We start from the raw sequence: 24,354 nt of genomic DNA on the forward strand, positions 1-24,354 counted from the left end.
AGGTAGATCTGTGAGTTTAAGATCTGCCAGGGTGACACCCCTTCCCCCCAAAAAGAGTAGTAACTCTCGTGTTAGTGAGAATGCCTCATGCCCCTGAAATGCTATGATGTTCAAAAAGTAAAAGGTAGCTGAGAGGTAAGCATTAAAGATGGAGATTCTCCACAGGAAGCAATGTGATGATGTCTAGGCAGTGAAAGCAGGACAGTCACATAAAGTCAAGGTTACAGTTCTGTGAAACTCCTTTGGTACTGATAAATTTCCAACTGACAAGATCTCATTTATAGTAACAGTCAAGAACAGTCAAGACCAGGATTGAAGTGTATTTCCTGTCCTGTTAACGTAGTGGTCTTGGACAGTTTTTTAACTCCTGTGGGCCTCTACAATATCAGATGTGTTCAGAGGAAGCACAAATAGCCCCGTCAATAAGAAGCTATGGATTTATGCCATTCCATTTATATTCAAAGTGGGAAAGAAATCTGAACTTGACCATTTAATTTAGATCCCTAAGACTGGAGAGGAAACACAAAAGATTACCAGTGCTTATCCTCCTAAGTCTGAGGACTAGAAGCCTCATCAAGAAATTATGCCATGGGGTTCAGACAAACAGTAAATAAAACATTTTCTGTTTAAGAGTAAGGACCTGAGGTTAAAACCCCAGAACCCACAAAAAGCTGAGAAATGTCATACTTATTTGTAATGTCAGTGCTCCTACACAAGATGGAAAATGAAATCTAACTTGTTAAAGTACTGTTATCTGTACTAGGGACTTGCTAAATCCAAGAACCTAGGAAAGTAGTATGCCTAAAGAATTTTACACTTTCTAAAGAAATAACAGACACATTAAATAAAAAAAAAATCACCTTAGTCGTTTCAAACAAAACTAATCCCAAAGAGGTTTAATTTTGTTTGTTTTGTTTTGTTTTCTTTGTTTTTTGTTTTTCGAGACAAGGTTTCTCTGTGTAACAGCCCTGGGAACTAGCTCTTATACAGCAGGCTGGCCTCAAACTCACAGAGATCCACCTGCCTCTGCCTCCTGAGTGCTGGATTAAAGACATGCACCACCACCATCCGGTGAGGTCTAATATTTTTAAAGAAAAGAAAGTATTTTATTTTTAAAAGCAGTTGTTTGCTTGATAAGTTAGCTCAGCAGGTAAAGGAATTTACTTCCCTCCAAGACTGATAACCTCAGTTCCATCCCTGGGTCCCACATAGCAAAGGGAGAGAATCAACTCCAGAACATTGTCTCCTGACCTACACTCAACATCATGGCACTAGCAACCACATACAGACACATATCACGTAAAATGTAGTTTTAAAAAATTAAATTTAAAAAGCAGTAATTTAGCCAGATGTGGTAGAGCATGCTTTTAAATGGCAGATAGTCCTCTGTGAGTTCAAAGACAGCCTGGTCCACAATATTGAGTTTCAGGTTAGCCAGTGCTACACAGTGAGACTACTTATAAGTAAGTAAGTAAATAAATAAATAAAATGAAACAAATAAATACAGCAATTTAGTTAATTGTAGCTTATTGTATAGTAGCTGTAAAACTCTTTCAAAATGTATATAAGTAGCAGGTGTGGTGGCTTTAATCCATAACCGAGGTTAGGAGGGGTTACACAGCAAGACCCTCAAAAAGAAACAAAAACCCAAGGGGTTGAAGAGAGGGCTCAGTAGTTAAGAGTACTTGCTGCTCTTGCAGCTCACAGCACCCATATGGTAGCTATCAATCATCTATAACCCCATCTCCAGGAGATGCAACAACCTCTTCTGGTTTCCATGGGGACCAGATACATGTGGTACACTTACATAATGCTTATAAAATATTCATAAGCATAAAATAAAAATAAATCTTTTCTTAAAAGATAGAAGAAATGTGTCCTCTAATAAAAACCAAAGGGCTAGAGAGATGTCTCAGCAGTTAAGAGCATTCATTGCCTGCTCTTCCAAAGGTCCTGAGTTCAATTCCCAGCAACCACATGGTGGCTCACAACCATCTATGAGGTCTGGTGCCCTCTTCTGGCCTTCCGGCATACATGCAGACAGAACATTGCATACATAATAAATAAATAAATAAATAAATAAATGCCAAAAAAAAATCTGTGTTATTGGGACCAGAAAGATGGCTCAGCAGATAAAGGTACTTGTTGCCAAACATAATGCCCTGGGTCACACAGAGGAGAAACCTGACTTTCAAAAATTGTCCTTGAACTCCATATGGCAGGTTGTGATAGGCATATGTCCCCTAACACAAAATAAATAAATAAATGTAAATTTTTAAAAGCCTTATAATTAGAAGGTTTCATTAACAAAATATTATGGGAAACTTGAAATATTTTAAACATAAATTAAGATAAAAAGCTACCTTAACAATATGGGCTGGGGACCCACACAGGTAGATGTATTTAAACGTGAAGTGACCAATGCCTGTGAGTACATTATATACTAGTACTACTTCAAGTGATAACTATAGCTCTTCACTAGTCAAATTCCAAAACCTTGCTATCCGACACCAGTATTATCTAAGAACGCTCAGTTGGAAACATGCTGAGAAGACAGTCATAACTCAATAGCAGCATCCTCTACTCAGCACACAGTAACCAACTTTAAAAATAGACATCACTGAACTTCTTTCAACAGGAAGTCAAAGAAGTACTGCTTAACTCTTATCTACTAAAGTGTTCTTTTAAAAAGAGAGCCCGGCATAGCACACATTTGTTATCCCCCAGCACTTGCTAAGACAGGGGGATCTCTACTTCAAAAGCAGTAAGACCAGCATGAGTTATATAGCAAAACCATATCCCACACACATACAGAGAAACACATGACTATAAACTACAAAAGGAATTCTCAATCAATATATCTAAAAATATCAAGGTTCCCCCCCCCTCATTAAGTATATATAATAACAGCCAGGCATGGTGGCACATGTCTTTAATCCCAGCACTTGGAAACAGAGGCAGATGATCTCTGAGTTTGAGGTCATCCTGATCTATATTCTGAGTTCCAGGACAAGCAGGGCTACATAGAGAAACTCTGTCTTGAAAAATCAAAAGGAAAAATAAAAAATAAAAAACAAAGAAAATATATATTTATATGTAATACCATACTCATGGTCCATCCAATTTATGACACATTCCCACCCACACTACTTGGTAACAGTTAGTAAGTAGTTAAAGGAAACACTAATTCACCAAAGAAAGAAGGCAGAAGCCCATAAGTCTTCAACAAACCCTCCATAATTTATACTTTATGAACTTATGAATTAGTCATGTGTGTGTGTATGCTAGGCAAGTCCTTTAAAACTGAGCTAACCTCTCAGCAGAATTATTTATTTTTATTTTATGTATATGAATGTTTTGCCTGTATGTATGTGCAGTATTCTCATGCAGTGCCTGAGTAAGCCAAGAGGAGGAGCAGGATCCCTTGGAACTGGAGTTACAGATAGTTGTCAGCCACTGAATTTAGGTCCTTCCAAGAGCAGCAAGTGTTCTTAACCACTCAGCCATCTCTTCAACTCTAAAATGAATCTTAATTCAAACTCTTTATTCCTTCCACACGCAGCTCTGGCCAAGAGCCATCAGAAAGTACTCATGTTCCTATTCCAATTCATCTATCTAAACAATGCTCAATGTCCTCCCAAAATATTCTGTACTTTTCAGGCCCCCATGCTTTTTATAGTGGTAGATTATGAACAGTATGTGCATATCTTCATGATCAACTTCTTTCTTTTTATTGCTAGAGATCTAACCTACCACCTTGTGCATGTAAATACTCTACCACTGAGCCACACCTCAGTTCTCAGCGTTAATGTTGTGAGCTTGTTAGTGTCAGAGCTAATCTGTGTGATTCAAGATCTGGGGATCTCTACATGACACCTATTTTCCCTTCCAATGACTATAGTTATGGAAATCTTATCCATTCTTCAACATTCTCAAATCCTACCTCTTTGGGTAGGGGAAGAGAAAAGCCATGCACCTACATTTAATGTCTGTTCTAGGCTTCTGAACAAACTATGACATCTGTTATGCCCTGTTTAGCAGTTACTATCTTCCTTCCATCATCTGCATGACAATTCCTTAGGGGCAGAGCAGAAAGAGTGTCAAATTCTTTATCTACTGTAGTTAGGTCTTACTCATTTATAAGTGATCTGTTAATTTTGAAGCAATTTTTCTGAGAAGTTATAAAGATAGCTGTTTCCATAGACCTACCTCTCACCCACTTTCTGTTTCCTCTAGCATTCTACCATCTTAAATTAGGCTAGATGACACTAAACAGAACAGCCAGCACTGCTTAGGGGAAAGGACCTGGTTCTATCCCCACAAGTGTCCAAAAAACAAAACAAACAAACGAAAAAAATCAATCAACTCAAGAAATCAGCATGAAAACAGCAATCAGAGTTTCTCTGTGTAAGCCTAGATGTCCTGGAACTTGCTCTATAGACTAGGCTGGCTTTGAACTCACAGAGATCTACCTCCTGAGTGCTAGGATTAAAAGTGCGTGCCACCATTGCCCAGAACAATATTCTAAATGAAGCCCTAGATTTTTTTTCCAGGTCCTACTTTCCCACACCCAACCCTGGATACTATAATCTACTTGTTCTTTTTACCTGCTATGGTAGCTTTTTTGATCTTTAATTGTTTTTCATGATGACTGTTTTCCAAAATATTGGTTTGTTTGTTTGTTCTACAATGTTTTCAGCATATCTGAATTACATATTTATATTTTCACTGAAATCATGAACTCGTGAAAAAAGCAGTAAAAGGTGCCCTTTATCACATGTCACAATATCTCACTGACATCACTTTGATCACTTATAGTAATCACCACCATGCTTCTTCACTATAATGTTATTACCAGAAAAAAAGTTGCTTTTCATGGGTATTTTTTCCCAACTCCTTTGCACCAGACAAATGCACTTAAACTTTAAAACAGTTTGACACATTTGAATTAAAGCATAGGTCAGATGAGGTAGTATATACATGCAATCCCAATATTCAGGAAGCTGAGATGATCACGAATTCAAGGCCAGTAGCCTGGGCTCTATAGCAAGATCCTATCTTGAAAATCAAGATCGTTTTGGAGGTTAGTAACTTTGGTGGTTTTTTGTATAGTTAGAAAACACAAAATAGCTCAAAAATCATGATGAACGAGCCACTAATTGGCATTAGCCCATGTACTGTGATTGTCTTAGAGTCCAGAACTTGTCTGGAGCTGAGAGCCTAGCCCACAATATCGGTTACTACTTTTCTGTACCAGCTTCCAAAGACTAGTTCTATAAACTAGCAGCAACACAGTTAAGCAATCTCCATAACCTTGTTCAAGCAAGATCCTTTAAGACTAACTAATGGCAAGCACTTAAAAATAAAATGAAAAATATACAAACAAAACAAATTACACTGAACAGGAGACAGTTCTAATAGAATCTAATCAAATATGTAAAGTCTATTCAGTTATGATTAATTATTTAACTCTAGAGTACACATTAAACATCAATTTCTATTTAAACACATGGACTTCTCTGAACCAACACATAATAACTACAGTTACTAAGTTTTGCTGTCCTCAAAGACTGGGAAACAATCTAAAAATTTTTTTTTAGATCAGTCTAAATATGGTAGAATGAATCAAAGCCAGAGAATTTTCATCATCAAAGCCACCTCATCAATTTAGAGTAATGGACCATACATATACTTTAAAATTTAGCGTAACTTAGGAAATTTTCTAGACTTCAAAGAATGGATGGCATTTTTACAGACAATATGGGAAAGGAGTCCAAATGAAGCAAATGTTACATTTCAGAAGTCCAGAGAGAGCTGCGTAGCATCATCATGGCAGTATAATAAAACTGAAAGAGTAAGGGATTTTACAAATGCAGTAGGGCATCATTATCAGTTTGGAACTGGGAAGTAATGCTTCAAGGCTGTAAATGACAGCCATATGCAAGATAAAGAGATCACAAAAGCAGAGAGATGAGTTGGAAGAGTACTGACAAAGAAAGGTATGGCATCCTGAATCATAAAAGAAACAGGAGCTATAAAATAAGACACTGCAGAAATCAAGATATGAGCTAAAATTGAGCATGTGTGCAACTGAAAAGAGGGCACTCCTAACAACAATTAGAACTACTCCATGTTTCCGTCAGGGCGCACAGACACAGCCTCTTGGCATGCTAGATAAGTACTCTACCACTAAACTACCTCCCCAGACAAAAGTTCATTTTTCTAAGATTCATTTTTAATTTAAGTGTGTGTGTGTGAGAGAGTATAGGGCATATTGTGTTCAGGTACCCACAGAGACCAGAATAGGATCTCCCTTGGAGATGGAGTTAAAAGTAGTTGTGAACAGCCAGACAAGGGAGCTGGGGACAGAACTCAGGTCCTCTGGAAGGGCTGGAAGCATTAAAACCTAATATGTTTTAAGGGCTTATTAGTTACCAGAAAATTTTATTGGACTTTTATTGTCATATCATAGATTTTGTTAAAAAAGGCAAAAAGAAGTTTGAGGCAAGAGTCAATTTCAATAGCTTATGATCATTACCATCACATTACACTAATACAATTAAGGAAGGAATGGTAGGCCTATAGGAATTAGTATGCAAACAGAGGCAACTCAGTATCCAAAGGTGCTGACTGTGAAAGATCTCAAAGATGTTAACATGCCATAATTCACATGCAAACTTGGAATCAGGCGCCAGGGAAAGAACCAATCTGTGGATATGTACAAGATTGTTGGTACTGCTAGGAATAGTCTGGTCAGCCCATCTGTTAATTCTCTTGCACAAGGCAAACTGAAATGGGGGTTTCTCCCTCTCGAGGGAATGCCAGAGTAGGTGGGATTGGGATAAGAAATATTGAAAAGGACAGTATGGGGTTGGGGATGATGGCTCACTTGATAAAGTGCTTAATATGCAAGCATGAAGACTTGAGTTTAGGATCCTAGCATCCTTGTAAAAAGCCTCTAAGACCCTGAATAAGTCAATGATCACTAAATAAAGTTACAAAAACCCACTTACATCCTTCATACACAGCTATACACACACATGGTGTGTGTAAACACAAACATCACTAGTGACATTTTGTTTGTTTTGTTTCTGGTTTTGTTTGTTTTGAGACAGGGTTTCTCTGTATAGTTCCAGCTATCTTGGAACTCTGTAGACCAGGTTGGCCTCAAACTCAGAGATTCTCCTCTGCTTCTCAAGTGTTGGGTTTAAAGGCATTCAAAACCAGGTCCACTGGAAGAGCAGTGAACGTTCTTAATTGTTGAGCCATCTCTCCAGTCCCCACAAGCTTATTTTTATCTTGTATAGTTTATTCACCAATAAAAAAATAATTCATTTCATTACTTGAATAATCAGACAAAGTACATGAAATAAAAACATCATTTTCAGGGGCCTTTAATAGCACTAGCTACTCTTGCAGGGGACCTGGGTTCAATTCCCAGTATATACGTGGTGGTTCATAACTGTCTGTAATTCCAGTTCCAGGAGATCCAAATCCCTTGTCTGGCCTCTGAAGAGACTGTATGCACATGTTGCACTTATATACATGCAGAAAAGACACTCATATACATAAAAATATTTAAATGGCTTAAGGAAAACCAATTCTTTGAAAGGTAATAAAATACATTTTTAAAATGTTATTTTCATCTAAATACAGCTTTTAAAAGTTTCTAAATAATTATAGGCACTGTGGAGGTGGCTTGGAAGTAGAGCAGTTGTCTATCATGGATGAAGCCTTGGCTTAGATTCCTAGCACTGCCTAAAACCCTAGCAAATCTTTGCTGGGCAGTGGTGGCCTAGTTAGGTAGTAAAATATTTATGTGTGACTGTGCTTGTATGGAGGAGGCCAGAGGTCAACCACAGGTGTTGTTCCTCAGGAGCTCTTCACCTTGTGTTTGAGACAGGGTCTTTAACTGACCTTATGCTTGTCAATTTTGGCTAGGCTGGTATCCTCAGTACTGTAATATAAACATTTCCACCACACCTGGCTTTTTATGTGGGCGCTAAATCAAACTCGGATCCTCACTGCTTATATAGCAAACACTCTACTGACTATCCCTCTAGTATGTATGCATGCACGCATGTGTATCACACATACACACACATCGACATTAAATATATAAACTAGGGTTTATGCAAGAATATTTTTGTTTGTTTGTTTGTTGTTTGGTTTGGTTTTTCGAGACAGGGTTTCTCTGTGTAGCTTTGGAGCCTGTCCAGGAACTAGCCCTGTAGACCAGGCTGGCCTTGAACTCACAGAAATCTATTTGCTTCTGCCTCCGGGATGTGCCACCACTGCTTCGCTTATTTGTTTGTTTTTCATTTATCTCTAGATCAAAATGGCCTGGAACTCCCTCCATAGCCAAGAATGACCTTTCCATACTTGTTTGTTTTTGTTTTCAACCAACAAATCAAACCTAGGACTTTATGTATGCTACACAAGCATACATAACATATAACATCACTAAGTTATAACCCAGCCCTGCTGGACACTGTAGCTGTAATAACAGACTTCAGCAGGAAAACTATAATCATCTTTTGGTGCCAGCCATGTCTTCATCTCAGTCCATTATTAGCCTGGTATAGCCCACCATCATCTAGCTTCCCTGATCTTATTTTACACTGCCTTCACCTATTTCTAACATGTCACTTGTGTCACTGAGAAAAAGTACTGAAACTGTGTATAAAACAGGGCCTGCCAAGAAGCTAAATCTACAAACTCTTGATGAAGTGACTAAAAATTAAAAAGTTATTACTCGGCCTTATCTAGGCCAAAGGTTAATGACAAGAAAACTAAGGCCTTGTTAACAGAAACCACAATGAAAGCTGTCTTTGCTAAGGGGCTGTTCACTCACACTCACTGAAGTTACGAGTAGAAGAATGACATCATTATTATTTGTCCAACTAATAGAGAAAAATATCATTAAAAATAACAATGATACAAGTTAAGGAACATAAAATCTAAATACTTAAATTTCAACCACCCAGATACATTTTGTCAGGATGTATCTGAATGATGTAAAAGGAATGGGGTAAAGTTTACAGAAAGAGGAATAAAAACACCAATAAAGCTTTTTTTCTTTTTCTTTCTTTTTCTTTCTTTGTTTTGTTTTTCAAGACAGGGTTACTCTGTAGCATTGGAGCCTGTCCTAGAACTAGCGTGTGCGCGCGCTCTCTCTCTGTCTCTCTCTCTCTCTCTCTGTCTCTCTCTCTCTCTCATTGAGCTCTACATTTTTCTCTGCTCCCCTCCCCTTCAGTCCTCCCCCAAGGTTCCCATGCTCCCAATTTATTCAGATCTTGTCTTTTTATTCTAGCTTTTGTAGATCAGGCTGGCCTTGAACTCACAGAGACCTGCCCACCTCTGCCTCAGAGTGCTGGGTTGAAAGGTCACCTGACTCTTGCTTAATTTCTTTAACAATTAAATACATTGGACTTCAACTTTCTGAAGAAATTTCAAATTCGGCATACAGCACACAGAAGTGAAAAAGAAGAGGCAATATTGCTAACTTCTCCACAATTATCAGGCACCCCTGGCAGACTCACTAGCTTTGTATACCTCCTAGATGGCATTCTGTGGTCAGTTTCTGAGCTGGTTCTTTAAGATTCTCTCATTTAAGTGTGGTTGTAGATCTCACAGGCATTATGGTTTTGGAGCAACTCTTAGCTGGCGTTATTAGAGCAGAGTGATAGAGAAGTCTTTGCACATTTGGCCTGACATTCACCGCTTGCTTCTCTACAACACTCTAGTTTTACAAAGTATCACTGGTGCTTGGGGGAGCAGAACATCATGTCTTCACAGTCTGTCTTTCTACCTGCATTATCAAGCCTATATTCTAATTAACTGAACTATTGTGTGACTGCACATTCCTATGATAACTCACACTACTGAATATGCCTATGCTCAACAGACATGCCTAAAAACAGTCTATTAAACCATGTTTTAACTTCTCTCAGTTTGGCTAGTTTAGTATTTAATCAACTGCTTCAAAGATGTGGCCTTGTTGAAGGTGGCAGGTGCCTTTCATCTCAGCACTCAGGGGACAGAGGCTAAATTAAAGGGCTGTTTTGGTCCTGCCTAAAAAAGGTTATATGAATCGAAGTACTCAAGTAACAGTACTATGAAGAATGTAAGAATATACAAGTACCTATTCTCCCACAAGGCAAAATTAATAACCTGGCATCCAATCAAAAGTTATCAGGCACACACCTTTAAGTCCAGCACTTGGAAGGCAGAGGCAGGTTGATTTCCATGAGTTTGAGGCCAGTCTGGTCTACACAGGGAGTTCCAGGGCAGCTAGAGCTGTTACACAGAGAAACCGTGCCTTGAAAGTCACCCTATTCCCCGCCAAAAAAAAAGTTACCAAGCATACAATGAAGCAGGAAAATGTAACTCTTATTCAGGATAAAAAAAAAATGGATAGATTTAATGCCACATGTGACACAGAAGACAGAATTAACAGATGAAGATATTAAAATAGTCACTCTAACTATATTCCTTTTATAGACAGGGCAAGACCCAGTGTAGTGAGCAGGTCTTTAATCCTGACACTCATGAGGCAGAGGCAAGTGGATTCTTGTGAGTTCCAGGACAGCCTGGTATACATAGCAAGTTCTAGGACAGTCAAGGCTATGTAGAAAGACCCTGTTTCAAAAGTCAAATAAAAAAGCCGGATTGTGGTGTACACCTTTAGTCCCAGCACTTAGGGAGGCAGATCTCTAAGTTGGCTGGCCTGGTCTAGAGAGTGAGTTTCAGGACAACCAGGGCTACTCAGAAAAGCCCTGTCTCAAAAAACAAAAATCAAAGACAAAAAACAACAAAAACGGGGCTGAAGAGATGGTTCAGTCGTTAAAGGCACTCACTGTTTGCTCTTCCAGAAGATCCAGGTTTTTTATTCATTTATTGTTTTATGTGTATGGATGTCTTGACTGCATGTATGTCTGTGCACCAAATGCACACCTCGTGCCCTCAGAGGCCAGAAGAATACATTAGGTTCCCCGGAATTAGAGTTAGCAGAGAGTTGTGAGCCACCATATGTGGGAACCAAATCCAGATCCTCTCTAAGAGCAGCCAGTGCTCTTAAATCACTAAGCCTTCTCTCCAGCCCAGAAATTAAAATTTCAAAGGGCAGGATTAACAGTTGAGGCTTTATAGCAGGGGTTCTCAACCTTCCTAATACTGAGACCTTTTAATACAGTTTCTCATGTTGTGATGACCCCCAAACATAAAATTATTCTGTTGCTATATCATAACAGTAATTTTGCTGTCATGAATCAATGTAAATATCTGAAATGCGACCCTGGTGAAAGGGTCGAAACCCACAAGCTGAGAACTGCCTCTTTAAAAGAAAAGCAACAATAACATGAAGAGAGAAACAGAATTTATCCAAAATAAAATACTGGGGAGAGGATAAACATAGTATCAGTGGCACTGGAACATAGAACAGGCAAATATTCATGCAAGCAGTTTCCTGAATGAGAAATGAGAGGCAGAAAAACTTGGAGAAAATAGAGATAACAGCTTTCCCAAATGTAGCAAGATCTGAAATCGCAACAGCACTTTACACAACTACCACAGAATATCAATACTATTAAAAATCTATGCTCATGGGCTAAGGAGATAGATCAGTGGGCAATAGTACTTGCCACCAAGCCTACCCAACTGAGTTTGATCCCTCCAACACCCATGCTGGAAGGACAAAACTGACTCCTTCAAGCTGCCCCTCTCACCTATATGTGTGCCATGACATGCATGTTCATAATACAATAAATGAATTTAATTTTTAGAAGTATATGAATATAATAATTCAAGAACCTTTCAGACCATCTGAAATATTAAAATTATCTCCATAATAATGTTACACATCACATGACTCACCTTTTCTATTGGAGTGATATCTGCATTCATGGCACCCAGAAAACAGTGACTAAGACTGCTAGTTCTAGAGGCTGAATCAAGACAAAAAGCACCAAACTATACATGTAGTCAGCAGCTGTGTTCTTTACCATGACTTACAATTAAACCAAATATTGCTTGCTTGCAGTAAGAATTCCCTTAAGAGCAAGATGGCTCAGTGGTTAAAAGCACTTGTCTCAAACTTTAACAACCTGCGTTCAAACCCTAGAGATCACATAAAGGTACATGAGCCACAGCGTATGTACCCAAATGTACACATTAAAAACATACAACACACAGATACATATACACACATAATTTCTTAAAATTTCCTTAGTGAAATAGAAGTCCTTAATAATTACTATTATTAATCTACAATGAAGAACTTTAAAAAGAAATCTATGTAACAAAATAAGAACAGAAAGTACTTTTGTTGCAACATGGTTGACATTAGGAAAAGAACTTATGCAATGGAAACATTAATGCAAGATTTTTTCAAAAGCCACTATTTCCTTAAAACCTTTAAGCCACTTCTAGTATACAATACAGAAGCACAGTACATCAATAATTTCATATAACCATGACCACTACCTATTTCCAGATTTATTTTTCCCTTCCTCCCTCTTTTATAGTACCTATTATTTGATAATTTTATACATGTATATATTATTTGACCTCTTTATCTTTTTTATTTTTTAGAGACAGAACATTATGTAATTATGTATCCCAGGTTGGCCTAAAACTTGTTATCTAGCAGAGAATGACCTTCAATTTCTCTGGTCCTCTTGCCTCTACCTCCTGAGTGTTGAGACTACAGGTGGGTACTATCATGCTGGTAATAATTTGTTTGTAATTAGCCTCGCGTTACACACTGGTTTTGAACTTGCAATAATACTCCTGCTTCAGTAGTATTAAGTATAAGTGCTAGAATTTCAGGAATGTGCCTCCATGCCCAACCCCCAATCCCTGAACTTTTCATCTATCCTGGCTCTTTAACCAATAAGCAGTAACTACTTACTTTCCCTCCTTTCAGTTCCCAATAACTCTATTATGAAATTTGAAATAAAATTTATGCCCTGACAATGCATACCATGAGGTATGCATGGGCAGCTCGTATATGGTGGTTTCATGGTCTAAGTTGATGAGGACGACTGACCAGGTCTCTTCCTCAAGAGGGCAGCAGATCTCATTACAAGTGGTTATTATCCACCATGTGGTTGCTGGGAATTGAAATCAGGACTTTTGGAAGAGCAGGAAGAGCTCTTAACTGCTTATACCTGTTTCTATAAATTTGCATATTCTAAATATCTCTTAAGTAAAATCATAAAATATCCTTTTCCATCTGGCTTATTTCCGTCAGCAAAATGTCTTCACGGTTAACCTGTGTGTAGCTTGTATATGAATTCCACCCCTTTCTATGGGTGAATATTTAAACTTTCTGAGCCAGTGAGATGGCTTGAACAGAGGCGCCTGTGCAGAAGACCCGAGTTTGATCTCAGATCTCTGGATCCCACAAGGTGATGGGAAAGAACCAACTTCTGAGTTGTGTGTGTATGTATGCACACACAGAGTAAAACAAATTTAAATTTTCTTAGTTTTAAACAATATGTTAAGTTTTATACAATATTTCTCACTCCCCTCCTTTTTTCAGCCCTCCCACTACCTAGTCTCCACCCCCTAGATAGTCTCACTTCTTTCATTTAATGTAGTACATTATGTACTACAGAAAATTTAGTAACTACAAATGAGAAAAAACAATGATATCTGGCTTTCTAAAATTAGCTTAACTCACTTATTAAGATTGTCTCTAGTTGCATCCATTTTTCTGGAAATGACATAACTTAATTCTTTATAGCTGAAAAAGTTTCACCATGCAAATGGCACATTTTCTGTACTTCCTGTTGCTGGATACCTAGGCTGATTCCATAACTGCACTGCTATGACGATACTGCAGTGAACACTACGCTCAAGAATCTCTATGACAAACCTCACAAGTCTTTGGTCAAACACCAAGGAATAGTGTAACATGTACAACAGCATTTCATTTGTTCATTATCTATTAATAAATGTTGACTGTGTTCACCTTTGCTTGTTATAAAGGCTGCTACAATGAACATAAATGTGCAAATACCTGACCAAGTTCCTGCTTTCAGTTCTTAGAAGTATACGGCTCAACTTGTGCAAGAAATGCCAAACTTTTCTATATGGTTACACAGTTTTTCACACCCATTAGTAAAGCATGATTCCATTCTCTACATCCTCACCGATATTTATTACTTTCCTTTTCTGATGATACATATCCAATGGGTGTCAAATAGAACTTCACAGTGGTTTTGATTTACATTTCCCAAATGGTTAATTATAACAAACATCTGTCTTTTCATAAGCTTACTGGCCAAGTGTATATTATCTTTGAAAATAAGTTCATATAAATACTTTAATAGTGTGTGTGTGTGTGTGTGTGAGAGAGAGAGAGAGAGAGAGAGAGAGAGAGAGAGAGAGAGAGAGAGAAGAAAGCCTAGCTAGGTGAGGCTGGAGTCCCACATGCAGCACTGGCCTGCATTGGTGCCTAAAAAGCTCAGGCAAATGGCTTTTTTATGAATTCATACTCTAAACGTTGGACGCCACAAATGTAGCATGCATAATAAAAACCCAGTGACAGATACTGGGGTTCAATCTCAAGATGAGAAAAGCAAAGCGGTGCTTTTAACCACCAAGTGACCTCTCCAGCCCCAGATTCCCAGGGCTTTAAAGACCCTCTGAGCCTTTTTTCCCTTCTATTCTAAGTCTCCCCCTCCTAATCCCAAATCCTAATCAGACTGACAGCTGCTTATTTAACCTCTCTTTAATGGCTCATAAAACTTCAAGTTTGGTGAACTTCCCACAGGGCAGGAAACCCTGACTGCTCTTAGGGATGGAGAGGGAGGAGGAGAGGGAGTGGGGGGAATGGGAGGGTGTTGGGAGGAGGGGCGGAAATGGAATCTTTTATAATTTAATAAAATTACTTTCAAAACAAAAAAACAAAAACAAAAACAAAAAAACTTCAAGTTTGGTCAGGTGTGATAGCATATGTCTTTAATCCCAGCTCTTGGGAGGCATAGGTAAGTGGATCTCTGAGAATTCCAGGCCAGCCAGTGCTACACAGTGAGACCCTATCTCAAAAACAAACAAACCTCAAACCTACACATCCCAAATGAAACTCTTTCTTCTTCCCATAGTTATATCCTAAATTCTCTGCTATAATAAATGTGATAGCATTAGCAGAGTTAATGAAGCTAGAACCATTTTCAATTCTGTCATCTTTTTCTACACTCTACTTGTCTAATCTGTCAACAGCTTTACTAATCCTAGTTCTAATCCACTTCTTACCTATTTTTCTTTCAACTTCCTCCTCCCTTATCTACTTCCATTATTGCCACTGCCACAAACCCTTATCTCTTTTACAGACAGCAACTGATACCATCATTGTAAAATGATGACCTACCAGGTCACGTGTGTCTTGTTCCTGGCTAAAACCTTTCAGTGGCTTCCCACAGTGCTATCAACTTGTCTAACTTAGAACCCTATCCAATCCACCAGTCCTGGTAGGCTACCTTTAAAACACAGCCTTTACCCACTTCTTCGCATCGAACTCTCTTCCACTAAAAGCTGGGCTTCATCAGCTCTCTCTGAAGGTGAAAAGATACAGGCACAAGTTCCTACCCCCTTTCCAAAATGCAAGAAAAACATTCCCCAGTAACTAGAAATTGTTTCCAAGGTCAAACTCAAACACAGAGACAGCGGTAGTTCATTATCTATCAACAGCATTTAGCATTCTGAAGGGTGCTAGGAAAGGACTATAGGTGTGCAAACACTGTCCAGTTTGTGAAATACCACAGTTCCCCTGGAGGAAAACATCAAGAGTGGAATAAGAAATATTCTTTTGAGCCAGGTATGGGTGGCACACTCCTTTAACCCCAACACTTGGGAGGAGAAAACAGGCAGAATTCTGTGAGTTCCAGGCCAGCTACAGTCTACATAATGAAACCTGTGAGAGAGAGAAAGAGAGAGAGGGGCGGGGAGGGGGGGGAGAGAAAGGGAGGGAGGGAGAGAACGAGGGGCGAGAGTAAGAAAAACAGCTTTTTTTTTTTTTTAAAAAAAAAGACTTTTTATTATGTATACAATGTTCTATCTGCATGAATGCCTGCAGGTCAGGAGAGGGTGCCAGATCTTACTACAGATAGTTGTGAGCCACCATGTGGTTGCTGGGAATTGAACTCAGGACCTCTGGATGAGCAAGCAGTGCTCTCCACCACTGAACCATCTCTCCAACCCCAATAAACAAGCTTTTTGAGGGAAGGGTGTCTATATTGCCCCCTGCTCGATCTTGCTCCTGGAGCAGTGTTACCACAAAGCACTCAAAACTACTGAGTATTTAGCAGATGAGTGTTTAGTTAGGTCTAAATCCTTCCAAATTATACAAGATAAGCAAAATCTGGATAACTTAAGTGTAACTAAAAAGGTAAGATAATTTAAAAGCATAATCTACAGTGAATGTGAGCTAGTTTTAGAAATTCCATTACACTCTATAACCAGTCCCTTTCAACTTTCTTTCAGGCATAACCAATTATTCTATAGTTCACCAAAGTCAAAATCACGCGGTGCTGCTGACACAGCACCCTGAGGAAGCAAAGCAAACGGCACAACTCAGAGTCAGGCCTCTTGCTCTAGCAGCAGCTGAAAACTCAGGTTTTCTGCAATGTGGATCTGATGTACGCTGAGGGAGTGGAAGTCACACAAGGAGAGTTGATGGCTAAAAGATGCGACCCTGGCAATATCCAATCCTGCAGTCAGTTTCAAGATTCTACAATGAGACAAATTCTACCTTGGTGTAAGCTATTCAAACTAGTTTTTGATCAAAAAATTTTAACAGCATTTCACTTAACTAGAATTCTCCTATCCCTAAAAGAAAATCAAGGAAGGATGGCATATAAATCTGTAAAACCCTTAAGGGTTAAAACAACACAAAAACAAACAAACAAAAGTCTCGACAAACCAGAGGCAGAGGAAAACTTCCCCAACCCAATAAAAAAGCAACTCCGAGAATCCAGTGTCATTACAAAGTTGCCTCAGAACAGCAGGAACAAGGATGTCTACTCTTGCCTCTTCTACTCAACACAGGCTCCAGGTGGCAAAAGCCTGTCAGCAGAAAGAAAAAAAGTAAAACTATTTGCTTGCATATGGCATGATCTCTTTTTCTAAGAAAACCCAAAAAACCCACTGAACCAACTGTTAGCTCTGCAAAGTTACAGAGCACAAGAAACACGTATAAACACCAATTTCACTTCTACAAATGAGCAATGAACACTCTAAAACTGGAGTCATCCATGAATTGAACCATATATATATGATGTGAACTATGAAAACTACAAAACATCAATGGAGAAAGGAAAGAAATGTAAGCAAAAGAAAAGAAGGCTCATGCTGACAAATTCCAAGAATTTAAAAAGGTACAGTACCCACAAATTGAGCTACACATTAAACACAACACCTATCAGATGTCTACATATTCTTTTCATTAAGAAACTGAGAGCCTCACTCTAGAGTATACATGAAGTCCATGTTCCTTGATTGAACAGTCTTCCTTTTCTCTCCCTATCTATTCTATTAATGGGTATTTACATTTCAAATGAATGGTTTAAAAATTTTTAACTATGTATATATGCATATGTTTACACATGTGAGTCCAGTGTCCAGAGTCCAGAAAGGGTGTCAGATACCCTGAATCTGGAGTTAGAGGTAATTGTGAATGACCCAATATGGGTGCTGGGAACCTAACTCTGGTCCTCTGGAAGAGCAATATGGGCAGCAATGTGGATCTGATGCTGAGTAATCTTTCCAGCCACAACTCACATTTGAGGATTTCAAACTTCTACAAAGGCACAATAATATAAGCTACTGTGGTACCAGCATCAGGACAGGTAATGAGGGTTAATAACAGAATTCAAAGTCTAGACATAAATACTTACATTATGGTTAATTTTCTTTTGACAGGAACAAATACAGGACAGGTTTTTTTTTTTTAAAAAAATGGTATTTTGACAGGGGAATATGTATATGCCAAGGAATGAATCTGGACCTTTACTTCAAATAGGAAAATCTACAATAAATAAATGAACTCATAATCAAACAAATAACTAAACACAAGAATTAAAACACAAAGAAAAACAAACAAACAAAACCCCCACAGCCATTATTCCCCCCCCCATTATCTTTATGGCCTTGAATTAGGTGACCTGGAGGGAAGGGAGTTTGGAAACAGAGCCTCAATCTGTAGCCCAGGCTGTTCAAGAATTCACCAAGCAGCAGTCCAGTTTGGCCTTGAATTTACAGCTCTAGAATGCTGGGGATAACTGGCATGCATTACTACATGTGTTTGCCTTACACATTGGTTTCTTAAAAGTACGAAGTAGTATTTATTAGACTTCATCAAAGCTTAAATATTTTGTTTCAAAAGATATTAAAGTGAAAAAAACAGAGAATGGGAGTAAGATTTTACAAATCATTTTTTTCGAGCATATATGGTATGACACTAGTTTAGTAGTAGGCAGATTCTACACAAAAACTTTTTACAATTCAATAGTAAAAGAACACAATTTTAAAATGAGCAAAAGGAATAAGAACCATGAAGTCTCTAGGACTGCAAAAAGTAAAAACAAAAAGGGAAAAATCAGGCATGTGGTAGCTCACACCTTTAATACATTACTCAGGTCAGCCTGATCTACATAGGGGACTCTGTCTCAAAACAAGCAAGCAAACAACAAAAGGCAGTAATTTAGTCATTGCAAATGCATATGACAGTCCTTATTTGGCCAGGTCAAATTACATGCTTTATGTGGTTCTGTGTATTAATGATACACAACCCGCTATAATAATTTATGTTTACTACATAATTAAAAAAAAACCCTGATTAAGATAATAAAAGCTGGGGCTGAGGATGCAGCTCCTTGGTAGAGTGCTCGCCCAGCACCACATAAACTTGGCATAGTAGTGCATGCCTATGATTCCAGAACTCAGGAGATGGAGACAGGATTAGAGTGTTGTGGAATAATCCTTCTGTACACTGTGTAAGTATATGTTGCTATGATAGGTTTAATAAACAAGCTGACTGGTCAATAGTTGAACAGGATAAAGTTAGGTGGGAAAGCCAAACTGAGAATGATAGGATGAGGAAGGGTGGAGTCAGAGGAGTCACCAGTCAGACTCAGAACAACCCAGACACACATAATGGAATAGAGGTAAAAGTCACAAGTCTCGGGGCAGCACAAAGATTAAAAGAAATGGGTTAAGTTGTAAAAGCTAGTTAGTAGTAGTAAGTCTGAGCTATTGATCAAGCATCTATAATTAATATAAGCCTCAGTGTGCTTATTTGGGAAAAGGCTGTCAAGACAGGAAAACTCTGCCTACATCAGAGAATTGAGGCCATTCTCCAACATGTGGTGAGTTCAAGACCTGCCTGGGACATATAAGACTCTTTTCCAAAACGTAAAACAGAAACAGAACTTCCAACTACTCGGGATGAAACATTATTTTCTGGATGAGAAGACTGAAATCACACAGCTTAAAAAAAATGGCTAAGAAAAGATTAAAACCTGCAAGTTGGCTTCAGAGTTTATCTACTTAGCCAGGGTACTATAATGGTTCTCAGTGATAAACCTTCAGTCATTAAAAGAAGCACATTAAACACTGTTCAGAATGCTCTAAGAAGATAGAAATACAGTTTCCATTTAACTACAAAAATGTTCTTAGGGCTACTAAAACAGCTCAGTGGGAAAAGATGCTTGCCTGGGAACTTCATGGTTTGCTGTCTTGCCTGATGACCTGAGTTCGATCCCTGGGACCCATATGGTGGAAGGAAATAGTCAACTCCAGCAAAATGTTCTCCAATCTACACACATACATACCCATACTGACTGTCTGTCTCCACCATGTGTGCTTGTATGTGAAAATAAATTTTCAAAATTTCTAAATGTACTTAATTTAAGTGGGTACCGTGGCATGCTTTTATTTTCTGTTTCTTGCGGAGGGGAAGCAGAAGAACCACTTGAGCCCCAGAATTTAGAGCAGCCTGAACCATATACCAAGAGCCCACCTCAGAGGCAACACCAACGCCCACATATATATATGAAAAACTTTAATGCTCTTAAAAAAAAAAACTATTCTAGGGGGCTGGAGAGATGGCTCAGCAGTTAAGAGCACTCACTGGCTACTCTTCCAGGGGTCCTGAGTTCAATTCCCAGCAACCATATGGTGGCTCATAACCATTCGTAATGAGATCTGGTGCCCTCTTCCTGCCTGTTGGCAGACATACAGGCAGAACACTACAAACATAATAAATAAAATATTTTTTAAATGAGAAAGAAAAAAATATTCTAGACAACTGATTATCTATAAGAGACAGTCTAGAGTCAAAGCCAATCCTTACGATCTGACTCCGATCTGGACTTCCATTCATCTAACTCTAGTAATTCTAGCCAAACCAGACTTCCCACATCCCTTAAACACGTAAGTCTGTAGTTCCTGCTCCTGTATTAAAGGCTGACTTCTCTACCTAGAACAGTGGATCTTAACCTTCCTAATGCTGCGACCCTTTAATACAGTGGTGACCTCCAATCATAAAACTATCTCACTGCTACTCCATAATTGCAATTTTGCTACTGCTATGCATATAAAGTAAATATCTGATATATAGGATATTTGATATGTGGCCCCTGTGAGGGGTCATTTGACCTGTAGTCGCAACTCACAGGTTGAGAATCACTGGTCTAGACTATTCTCCTACTCATCCTTAAAAATCTAGTTCGGATCAACATTTCCTGTGTCACCTCTGATGCCATCCAATAGGCAAAACTGCACCCTCATAGCAATCTGTACATATCTCTATTAAATCCTTGACACATTACATCATATTTCACTATCCTTTTTCATTTCCTAGAATTAGACAGAACCTATTTTACAATAGCTGACAAATACATTTTCAAGTTTTGCTCAATGACAAGTTGATTTTTAAAGCACATTGCAATACTTTAATCCCTAGTGCTTGAAAAGCAAACAAAAAACAACATAAAAGCCTTGTGCATGCTGAGAGTGCTCTACCAGTTAGTCTCATTTGTATATGTGCACATTATATCTATGTGTGCTCAGGCCTGTTCACTTCTGTGTGTATGCGTGTGTGTGTGTATATATGAATGTGCACGTGTACATGTGTATAAACAGGGCCTGTCACTGAACTTGGAGATCACCAACTTTAAACTGGACTGGCTGTAAGACCCTGGGTTCCCTCTACATCCACCACCTTCCAGCACCTTCAGTGAGTCTTTTACTCACTAAGCAATCTCCCAGGCCCTTAAGATTTCATTTTAACAATTCTATAAAAATATAAACAACTGGTAGAACAAAACAAATCTGTATGTAAGCAAAAAGTAAGGCAGCTTTCTACAGACTGAATCAGTCACTAGAAACCTTTCCAAAACCAAAAGACTATTATTATATCTGAAAAATTTGTTACAGTAAAGGCAAAAATGATAAAGCAAAAACTTTTAACTAAGACGGAATTGCTAAAATCTAAACCAACAAAGCCAAAAGAATAGGAAACTACAAGGACACTATTCACAGGTTACTAAGGGAATCATGCACAATAACCTAGTGAAAAATTACTATTTCTAATTCAAGACACTCCTCAAGAGGAAGTGACTATATCTAGAACTTGAGACTGAACCAGGAGAACAGCAGTAGAATTTTAAAGTAAACATTTCCAAAACCAGCTCAGAATACATATAGGCCAGCCTGGGCTACAATACGAGTCTATTCAAAATAGAAAAAAATTACCCTAGCAAAATCATGGTAGCAGACACCTGCAATTCTAGTAACTCAGGGGACTGAGACAAAAGGATCATAGTGAGTTCTAGGCCAGCCTAGGCTATAAGGGAGAGTTTCAGGCTAGCCTCAGAAACAGTAAAACCCTGTCTCAAAATAACCAAGAGCAAGTAGAAGAGAAAACCACTTTCTATCAAAAAAAAAACAACAACAACAAAAAAACCAAACAAACAAACAACAAGAAAAAAACCCCACCAAACTCCTGGTGGACAGCTGGAAAACAGCTCAGCTGAACAGTACTTGCCTAGTACTCACAAGGCCTGGGTTCAACCCTCAGCATTTAGGACAGAAAAGAATGACTGGAATTTATATTATCTGCTCCAGGATCTAGTTTCTTCCAGTAGGTATTTTCAACAACCAAGCTAGCATGTAACATAGCCTAAACTGCATTTGGTGCTATGGGACCTGCCTAGCCTGCATGAGGCCTGGGTTCCATCTCCACCACCAGAGGAAGGCAGGTAGTGTGCACTTGTTTCTATTTATCCTAGTTAAAAATTATTCTTACACATAAAATTTCAGTTCAATTTGCTTTATTAAAAAAAAAAACAGGTTGAAGGAATGGTTCAGCAGGTAAAGGCACTTGCTAACAAATGATCTGAGTTCAACACCTAAACCCCACATGGTGGAGGGAGAGAAAGAACCATTACCTACACACTATACACATACACACACGCATGTCTGTCTAATAAATATTTTTAAAAATTAAAAAGTGCTGGGCATGGAGGCACACACTTTTAATTCAGCACTAGGGAGGCAGAGGCAGGCAGATCTCCGAGTTTTAAGGCCAGCTTGGTCTACAGAGTGAGTTCCAGGACAGCCAGCGATACACAGAGAAAGTCTATCTCAAAAAATTAAAATAAATAAAATTAAAATAAAAAACAAAAGGCAATCTCAAGCACTATCTTCTTTGCTCTTATCTGACTTGTGATTTATCAATCTGTTGCAGCTTCTGCTAAAATCTCATCTTTTCTCCTTAACCTCAGCTTAACCTCAACCTTCTTTCAACTCTCATCTACACACAAATGTCTGAGATCCAAAGGCTCTACTTCCTGCAACCTTTTTCATGAGTATAGATCACTCTTTCTTTCATAGACAAATCTATCTAACCCAACAATGGTCAAATGCCTACCAAGACCCTGTCTATCAAATGTGAGCTTTCTAGTCACATTGAAATAAAATTCAAAGCAACTCAACTATTTCTAACATTATCATCTGACAGTCACAGACCTGAATTAGTATTTGTGTAGTATTTCCTCATTACCTAGGCTGAGAATTCTCCTCATACATTCTTTCTTTTCCCTCCTTGAAGAGGCTTATAGTCTGCTTAGTTTTCTTCATCAAATTTTCCATAAACACCCTAAAATATTCATTTTCTCCAAGTGTCTCCATCTTCCCCTCGTATCTTGACAAGACAGTGCGGAGATGCTGGTAGGTGTCAGGTAGCAGGTCTAAGATATATGGTGGGCTGTTCTTGAGCGCCAGCTTTGGGTTTTGACACAACCGCACCACCTGCAACAAAGGGAAAAAAAAGGGCTATTACTCAGAGGACCTTAAGGACAGCCTTCCTTGTTAGGTTTTGAGCTGTGAAATATGTGCTATTTGCATAAATATGAAAGATACCTGAGGATAATAAGAAATTATCCATAACCCAATGCCATGGGGTTATGGATACCTGTACTAGTGGCCCTCCTACACAGAGGGGCAGTTTTGTGAATTACTTAAGTTACAGGTATTGTGTGTGCACGTGTTGGGGCATATGCGTGTGAGTGCAGGCACCCACGGAATCCACAAGAGTCAGATCCCCTGGAACTAGAGTAACAGGCAGTTGTGAGTCATCTTGCTGGAACCAAACTTAGGTCTTCTTCAAGAGCAGTATGAGCTCTTCACCTCAAGCCATCTCTCCAGCCCCAAACCATCTCTTCAAATGCCGGGAGAAGACTTGGGGGGTACAGCTCAGTGGCAGAGCACCTACCTACCATACACATATACTGTGGGCTCAACCCCAGAGCCTGGAGCAATAGAAGACTCCCTGAAAGACTGAGAGTACAGACAACACAAGCTGGGATTGTGGTGGAATCTCCCACAAATGCCTGAAAATATTCCAGATGAAATAAAATATAACAGGCAGGGAATGATGGCATACACTTTAATCCCAGCACTACGGAGGCAGGGGCAGGTAAATCTTTGTGCGTTTAACACCAGCCTGGTCTACACAGTAAGACCCTTTTTAAAAGAAAGGAAGAAAGGAGGGAAGGAGGGAGGGAGGGAGGGAGGGAGGGAGGGAGGAAGGAAGGAAGGAAGGAAGGAAGGAAGGAAGGAAGGAAGGAAGGAAGGAAAACAACTTACAAATGTATATAGCTGACAGCTGACCCATCAACAAAAAACATTCCAGTTGAGCATGGTTGTACATGCCTTTAATCCCAGCAACTGAGAAGCAGAGACAGATGGATTTCTGTGAGTTCAAGTCCAGACTAAAAGACTGTCTTTTACCAAAAAAAAAAAAAAAAGGCAAGAGCCAGGCATGGTGGCACACGCCTTTAATCCCTG

The 24,354-nt window shown here is 38.8% G+C and overlaps 1 protein-coding gene across 3 annotated transcripts in view; it reads right to left on the bottom strand.

Annotated features, from left to right (window-relative positions):
- Cbl (Cbl proto-oncogene) overlaps positions 1-24,354 on the bottom strand; it is an 81,676-nt gene that overhangs the window by 34,387 nt on the left and 22,935 nt on the right. For 2 of the 3 annotated variants that reach the window (XM_048417210.3, XM_048417212.3), the window contains exon 2: positions 23,069-23,316. In XM_048417210.3, the coding sequence (XP_048273167.3) occupies positions 23,069-23,316 (248 nt within the window). The other variant, XM_048417213.3, reaches the window with a different exon arrangement.

The sequence above is a fragment of the Myodes glareolus genome, chromosome 4, assembly GCF_982192425.1.
Source record: "Myodes glareolus chromosome 4, mMyoGla1.1, whole genome shotgun sequence".
NCBI classification, from domain to species: domain Eukaryota; kingdom Metazoa; phylum Chordata; class Mammalia; order Rodentia; family Cricetidae; genus Myodes; species Myodes glareolus.